The 8208-nt window shown below is 62.8% G+C and overlaps 1 protein-coding gene across 1 annotated transcript; it reads right to left on the bottom strand.

The window, feature by feature from the left end:
* Positions 1-1240: 1240 nt before the first annotated feature.
* On the bottom strand, positions 1241-7300 carry LOC113940614 (protein Wiz-like; the record flags this gene model as incomplete). The annotated part of the gene is given in 4 exon segments (XM_027631771.1): positions 1241-1588; positions 1799-2693; positions 2695-4270; positions 7191-7300. Coding segments are annotated over 4 exon segments (2929 nt in total), but the record flags the coding sequence as incomplete, so codon positions are not given.
* Positions 7301-8208: the final 908 nt, after the last annotated feature.

The raw sequence follows: 8208 nt of genomic DNA, 5'->3' as shown, positions 1-8208 counted from the left end.
CTTTGGGGGAACAGGTTTAAGTTTTGAGCCTTTGGGAGAACAGGTTTAAGTTTTCAGTCTTTGGGGGAACAGGTTTAAGTTTTGAGCCTTTGGGAGAACAGGTTTAAGTTTTCAGTCTTTGGGGGAACAGGTTTAAGTTTTGAGCCTTTGGGAGAACAGGTTTAAGTTTTGAGCCTTTGGGAGAACAGGTTTAAGTTTTGAGCCTTTGGGACAAAAGCCCATTGCAGGTTTTGGGGCAAGCTCAGGTTTAAGTTTTTAGTCTTTGGGAGGACAGCAGGTCACAAGTTTTGGTGCAAGCTCAGGTTTAAGTTTTGAGCCTTCGGGGGAACAGCCCATTGCAGGTTTTGGGGCGAGCTCGGGTTTAAGGTTTTAGTTTTTGGGAGGACAGGTTTAAGTTTTGAGCCTTTGGGAGGACAGGTTTAAGTTTTGAGCCTTTGGGAGGAGAGCAGGTCACAGGTTTTGGTGCAAGCTCAGGGTTTTGAGCCCTGGGAGTTGTTTGGGATGGGCTCTGCTCTGGACTGATCCTGTTTGAACAGTGCTGAGGGAGAGGGACCAGCTCAGACCCAAATCCATTCGGGAAGAACCCCTCAAGCTTCTCCCCACGGTACCAACACACCCAGGGGGGGAACACGGACCCCCAAGGCAGAGGTTGTGTCCTGTCTTGGCTGGACTGGACCCCAGACCACACCCTCCTCCCTTCTCCAAGCGGGTGAAGCTTCAGGGGTTTCCCGATGGAAACCTCGTTCCCGAACGCGGCGCTTCCCAAAGCACGAAGCCCCAACAGCCACGGCAATGGATGGGACCCCTCAGGAGGTGGTGGCACTGTCAGGCTCCTCCACCTGCCACCGCCTCCACCACCCACCCCCAAACCACCTCAGACCCCAGAGAGACAACGACGCAGCGACCGACGCCAGCTCGCCCCAACCCAATCCAACTCAACCCAATTCAACCCAACCCAATCCAACTCAACCCAATTCAACCCAACTCAACCCAATCCAACCCAGCCCAATCCAACCTAACCCAACCCAACCCAACTCAACCCAACCCAACCCAACTCAACCCAACCCAACTCAACCCAGCCCAATCCAACCCAACCCAACTCAACTCAACCCAACCCAACCCAACTCAACCCAGTCCAATCCAACCCAACCCAACTCAACTCAACCCAACTCAACCCAACCCAACCCAACCCCTCCCCGCAGGGCTGGGGGGGATCACGAGCCTTTTGGGGGCCACTCACCGTCTCTGTAGGGCTGCAGGGGCTCCTCTCCCCAGGCCGGGGGGAAGGGGGACAGCGGGGCCATGGGGGTGACGTTCTTGCGGGGGGTGAAGGCGCCGAGCGCGTCCCTGTCCCGGCCCGGCGACGAGGGCTCGGCCCCCAGCGCCGCCTGCAGCAGCGGGTGCTCCGAGGAGTTGGCCAAGAGCTCCTTGAGGATGTTGATGGGCGAGATGGTGAGCTCCCAGTTGGTGATGCCAAAGTCCCGCAGGTGGGCCCTGGCGTGGCTGGAGAGCCCCGCCCGCGTGTCGAAGCCGGCGCCGCAGAACTCGCAGCGCATCAGGCTGAAGGTGCTCGGGTCGAAGTTGGCGACTGCGAGGAAGGACAGAGAGTCAGGGGTGGCACCGAACCCCCGGGGTCAGGCCTCTAAGAGGGGGGACAGAGGGTGTTGGTCGCCCCCCAGGCCACCGAACGCCCACGGCTCAGCCCAGCACCGCACCATACGTACCCGGTCCCGGGCGGGAGGAGAACACCCCCGAGAGCAACCCCAGAGAACAGAAACAGGCTGAATTGAATACATACTACCTTTTTTCTTCTTCTTTTGGAAGGAAAACTTTTGCTCAATGGCCTTCACTTCCTCGGCCGAGATGAAGTGCCGGACGTTGTAGCTCACGCCCACCCTGTTGAGGTGGCCCCGCACGTGGTTGGCCAGCCCGATGCCGTTGTGGAAGCGGTCGGGGCAGTAGGGACACTTCCTCTCCTCGTTCTTCAACATGCCGGCGTCGGAGTCCAGCAGGTCGTCGAGCTCCAGGGGACCCTCCAGGGGAGCGTCCAAGAGCAGCACGTCCAAGGGAAGGGGCTCCTCCATCACGAAATCCCGGGGCGGGAGCATCGCCTTCCTCTTGAACGCCTTCCCCCGCGGCCGCTTGGCCGCCTTGGGGTGCAGGTTCACCTCCTCCAGCACGACCAGGGGGACCATCATCCTCAGCTGCTGCTGCTGCTCCTCCGACGCCACCGACGAGTCCGTGGCCCTCAGGGTGTCCCTGAACGTCCTCTTGAGGTCCAAGGCAGCCTGAGGGATGGTGACGGCTCTGGGGGCCCTGCTCTCGCCCAAATCCACCTCCGTGCCCACCGGGATCTCCTCCTCCGCGCTCCCGCCGTCGCCGCCCAACATCCACTTCTGCCGGAGCTCCTCCAGCCCCCCGGGGTGGCTCCGGAGGCCGTCGCCGTCTCCTTCAAGGTGCTGAGCCGCCGCTTTCTTCTTCAGCTGCTGCAGAGCAAACTGGGAATAAGCCCTGGCGGAGGGAAAGCCGGACAGTCCCAGGTTTTTGTGCGGGGCGGCGAACGGGGCCGCCTTCCTGGCGTGAAAGCCCGAGGCCTGGTAGTCCTTTTTGGCGGCCCCGTTGCTCCTGTCGAGCCGGGGCTGGGCAAGGGCGAAGCCGTGGGGGGGGTCGTAGTGGGCCGCGCTTTCCCGGGGGCGCGGGGGGGAAGAGCCGGTCGGCTTTGCCGAAATACTCGGCCTCCGGGAAGCGGCCGGGCCGGGCGGGGCTGTAGGCGTCCCTGCTGGTGCCCGGCTGGTTGGGATCGTCCTCGTAGGCCTCGGCCTCCCAGGAGAGGTGGGAGTGGGCGTATCTCATGTGCTCCTTGAGGATGTGCTCGTTGGGGGCCGGGAAGCCGCAGAGCACGCAGGCGCTGAGCCCTTTGGCGCTGCCGTGGGGCGGCGCCGGCGCCGGCAGGGCCGGGTGCTCGTTGGCCCTGAAGTGTTTGTAGAGGCCGCGCGCGGGGCCGTCCCGGCTCTCCCCGCCGCCCGCGCTGCCGAAGAGCCCCGAAGAGCTCTTGGCCCCTTGGTCCTTCCTCTCCTTGACGTGCATCTTGGCGTGCTGCACGAAGATCTTGGAGGAGTTGGTGCCGAAGACGCACTTGGGGCACTGTAGCCGCGCCTCCCGGCCCTCGTCCGGGAACTCGTTCAGCTTCTGGATCTCCTCGATGATCTTCTCCCGCGACTCCTGGTGGAGCCTCCTGTGCTGCTCCAGCGACGCGGGGTCCCCGAAGGCCCACCCGCACTCGTTGCAGCACAGTTGGCGCTGCCCCCCCAGGGCGTCCCCGTCTTGGTCCCTGCCCGGCCCGCGGTTGTGCTGGAGCATGTGATCCATCAGGTGCTCCTTCTTCTTGAAGTAGATGCTGCACTCGATGCAGGTGTAGACCGAGGGATCCTCCTCCTGGCCCAGCTCCTCCTTGCCCTGCTCCTCCAGCAGGACGCTGCACACGTAGGGCCTCATCTCCACGTCGTAGGAGCTGCAGGGAGCGGGGTCCAGGGACATCAGCGGCACCCGCTCCACCGAGTCCTCGGCGTTCACCGTCCACGACTGTTTGCCCACGGCCAGGTCGGCGCTGAGCTGGAGACTCGGCTTCTGCAGCATCCACTCGGCCGTCGAGAGCGGGGCCACCTCGGCCACGTCCGAGTCCACCACCAGCCCTTTCCTGTGGGACGAGGAGCCCTCCAGGGCTTTGGATTTGCCCAGGACGGGGTTGAGCGTTTTCCTGAACACCGGCGGGGGCAGCGGAGGAGGCACTTCGCGCACGGCCTGGCCCCGGAAGGGCAGGTTGGCTGCTACATCTGTCGGCTTGGTTACGTCTTTGTAGGGAGGGCTCGGGCTCCTGTTGGGCCTGGGAATCCAGTCGACCCTCTGGACTCCCCTCCTGCCTTTCTCCAGGTGCTCCCTGCCGAGCCCTTCGAGTTGCTTTGGTTCGTTTCTGAGATATTTCTCCTCGGCGGCGCGAGGACCCGGCGTCGTCTCCGCCGCCGCCCTCCCGCCCTCCGGCCCCTCCGAGTCGCTCTCCAGCTGCTCGGGATCCGCCCCCCGGGGCTCCCCGGCAAACGCCGCCTCCTTGGAGTCCTTGGGGTCGGAGAGTCTCTCTAAAGTGCTTTCCTGCCTCCCGTCGCCGTCCCAGGACAGGCCGCCGGACACCGTCATGTTCCGCAGCTCCAGGGCGCTCCGGGCGTCCGTCCTGTACAGGCCCTGCTGGAACTCCAAACGCTCCTCGGTGGTGGGGCTGCAAGGAAGTTTGGAGAGTTAACGGGGGGACGGGGGGGGGCCACACCAACGTTCCCGGCGCCCCGGGAGCAGAGGGAGCCTCGCGGTGTCCCGGCGCCATGCGGGGTTTGTGGTGACTCCCAAAGATTAAAGAGCTGGGATGGAAACGGGGCCACCCCTTCCCACCCCGCCACGGCCACGTGGAGCTGGAAGAGTTCCCGCCTCTTACTCCAGGCCTGCTCCGAGACGTTCTCCTGGCTCTCCCTGCTGGGTGTGACGGGAGCACTGGGTTCCCATCACCACGTCATCACCACCTTGGGCCAGAGGTGCCTTTTCCCTGTGCTCCACCCACTCCCTCCCAACTTCCCTTTCCCCTCCCAACTCCTCGGGATGCTGGGACCCCTTTCACCCAGCTCTGGGTGACTCGTGTCACCATCAGGCCAAGGAGCTCTTCCAAGTGCATGAAAACAAACATGGAGCACACCAGAGGCCTCCCGGACCAAGGGGTGGTTTGTCTCCATGACTGAACGGTCATTCCCGGGAGATCCCTCTCCACAGGAGTGGGAAGTCTCCCTTTCCTGTGCAGAGAACCCAAGGGATCAAGGTGGTTGCTCCTCATCCACTTCCAAACCCTTCCCGGAGCTGGGAACACCCCCTGGAGCAGCAGGAGAAGGTGAGAATCCATGGAGTGAGTCCTGCAGAGGGATTGGGGGGGCCTGATGCCACCGGGACGGGGGGGAATCCACCCCCACGGCACCAGAACGTGCTGGGGGTTGGAGGGGTTGAGCACATCCACGGGCAGTCCCAGCCTGGTGCTCCTGGAAGTCCTAAATTGGGGTGAGAGGTTTTTTCAGGGAAGAAGGAACCTCGGGAAGGTCCAACTGAGGCACTGGATGTTCTCCAAGATGCCTCGAGGACCAACAGTTATGAGACGGGATCTCAGGAGCCTCCAGCCCTTCCGTTGGAACCTCGGGGGGGAAGCAGAGCCTTGGATGGCCCCAAATCCCCAAATCCAGGTTCCTCAACTGGGCTCCAGGAGATCCAGGAGCCCCGACCTGCAGCTTCCCGGGGGTTGGGGGATGACAAAAACTCCGGGGCCGAGCAGAGTCGGGGCAAACCCTGCGGGGAGACTCCTCCACATCCCAATCCCTGTCCCGGCTTCTGGGCTGGAACTGGATCATCTTTGAGGCCTTTTCCAACCCAAACCACCCCACAGCTCCGTGGCTCTGCTCCGTGCCCGGGTTCTCCTCCCACACGGCTCCCATGGCACAAGAGCAGGACGGGAACCAGGAACCTCCTCCCGGCTCCTGCCCCGGGGTAAACCATCCGTGGGGAAGGAACCCGCGGGATCCCGGAGCCGGACACCCGGAGGAGCCCGGAGAGCCGAGGCCTCGTGTGAGGCCAGCTCCCTACGGATCTCACGCCGGCTCCCTACGGATCTCACACCGGCTCCCTACGGATCTCACGCCGCCTCTCTCCCTCCTTCTCTTTGAACCCGTTTATTTCCAGCTTATTCCTGGAAAAAGCCGGGTTTGGGGGCAAACCGACCCTCCCGCCCCGCGGTGGGACCTGCCAGCTCCAAACCTGTCCCTGTTTTCCCTCGGGATAAGGGAGGGCGGCCGGGGGGCGGAGGGGCCGCTGTCCCTGGGGTGTTATCAGGGAAATGTGATTCCCACTCGTCCTGCAAACCCCGGGAACATTATTAAAAATAACTCGGGAAGGGAAGCGCCGGCCCGGGAAGGATCAGGGAACAGAAGGACTGAAATAAGCCCATTAAAACGCGCTGGGAATCGGCTCAGCCGGAGCGATCCCGGGCCCGGCACGATCCCGGTGCCACGGGGAGGGACAAGGATCCTGTCCCTGCACGGGATTCGGGTTGGAATCCCAAATCCTGCTTTTTCCAGGGTGCTCAGAGCCAGCAGGACACCCCTGGGCAGCTTCGGGACACTCAAATGGAGCGTCCAGCTCCCAGGATTTGTTCCTGCCGGCAGGGACGGCCCCGGGAACGCTGGAGGGGGAACTGGGATGGCTCCAGGGGGAACTGGGATGGCTCCAGGGGGAACTGGGATGGCTCCATGGATGGCTCTGAGGGGAACTGGGATGGCTCCAGGGGGAATTGGGATGGCTCCAGCAGGAACTGGGATGGTTCCAGGGGGAACTGGGATGGCTCCAGCAGGAACTGGGATAGCTCCATGGATGGCTCTGAGGGGAACTGGGATGGCTCCAGGGGGAATTGGGATGGCTCCAGCAGGAACTGGGATGGCTCCAAGGGGAAACAGGATGGCTTTGAGGGGAAGCCAGGATGGTCCTGAGGAGAACTGGGATGGCTCTGAGGGGAAGCCAGGATGGCCCCAAGGGGAACTGGGATGGCTCCAGCAGGAACTGGGATGGCTCCAGCAGGAACTGGGATGGCTCCAAGGAGAACTGGGATGGCTTCAAGGGGAACCAGGATGGCCCCAAGGGGAACTGGGATGGCTCTGAGGGGAACTGGGATGGCTTCAAGGGGGACTGGGATGGCTCCAGGAGGAACTGGGATGGCTCTGAGGGGAACTGGGATGGCTCCAAGAGGAACCAGGATGGCCCCAGAGAGAGCTGGGATGTCTCCAAGGGGAAGGGTGATGGTGAGAGGGAAGCCAGGATGGCTTCAAGCAGAACTGGGACGGCTCTGAGGGGAACTGGGATGCTCCGAAGGGAACTGGGATGGCTCCAAGGAGCGATTTGGGACAGGCAGAAGCAGGATGGCTCCTTGGGAAGCGGGACAAACGAGAGGAATTGGAGCAGCCACCACCACTCGGCACAAGGGGCCGCAGCTCCGGAGGGACCCGCCGACGTCCTCAGAGGTGGGACAACCCCCCGGGCACGGCCGGGAGATATTTCGGGATGTAACTGGAGCACCGTCAGCGACACTCCCCGCGCTGCCACGTCCCCGGGGAACTCACCCGAGCTCTGTCCTGTGAGCCACGGCCGGGACGGCTCCGGAGAGGGCGGGATCGGGCTCATCTGGAAGAGAGGAAAGCACCGAGGTCAGCACGGCCCAGGTGGGGCTTTTCTGCCAGGAACCGGGATAAAGGGATTTTGGGGGGGGTTCCAAAGGCTCTCCCAGCACATCCACCCCCTCTGCTCCCACGGCTGGGCCGGATTACGGGCGGATTTCCGAGCCACACTTAAGAGGGTTTAATCCCAGGCGCAGCTCCGGACGCGGAGCCGCTCCCGCAATAAGCAGTTTAACGGCAAGATGCGCCCGCCGCTGGATCAGCTCCCGAGGGATCAGCTCCCGAGGGAGAGCTGGGCCTGCTCCACAGAGAGCTCCGGAACACAGCCAGGCTCCCATGGGCCTGATCCATGGAGAGGGATCCAGAGCCATGGAGAGGGATCCGGAGCCATGGAGAGGGATCCGGAGCCATGGAGAGGGATCCAGAGCCATGGCTGAGATCCCATGGTCCCTGATCCATGGAGAGGCATCCAGAGCCATGGAGAGGGATCAGGAGCCATGGTTGAGCTCCCGGGGGAGAGTTGGCCCTGCTCCATGGAGAGCTCTGGCACGGACCCCGGCTCCTGTGGGCCTGATCCATGGAGAGGGATCCAGAGCCGTGGAGAGAGATCCAGCATGGAGCCATGGTTGAGCTCCCATGGTCCCTGATCCATGGAGAGGGATCCAGAGCCATGGTTGAGCTCCCATGGTCCCTGATCCATGGAGAGAGATCCAGAGCCATGGTTGAGCTCCCATGGTCCCTGATCCATGGAGAGGGATCCAGAGGCATGGTTGAGCTCCATGGAGAGGGATCCAGCCCTCTCAAGCCCCAGAGATCCAGCATTCCCACAAAGCCCCAGCGTGATCCCAGAGATCCAGTACTCCCACAAAGCCCTGGCGTTGATCCCAGAGATCCAAACCCAGTCCTCCCAAATCCCAGAGATCCAACACTCCCACAAAGCCCCAGAGTGATCCCAGAGATCCAA

This window comes from Corapipo altera, unplaced genomic scaffold (genome assembly GCF_003945725.1).
Source record: "Corapipo altera isolate COAL_440 unplaced genomic scaffold, ASM394572v1 129784, whole genome shotgun sequence".
Taxonomy (NCBI): Eukaryota; Metazoa; Chordata; class Aves; order Passeriformes; family Pipridae; genus Corapipo; species Corapipo altera.
This window is presented reverse-complemented; position numbering and strand designations above follow the sequence as displayed.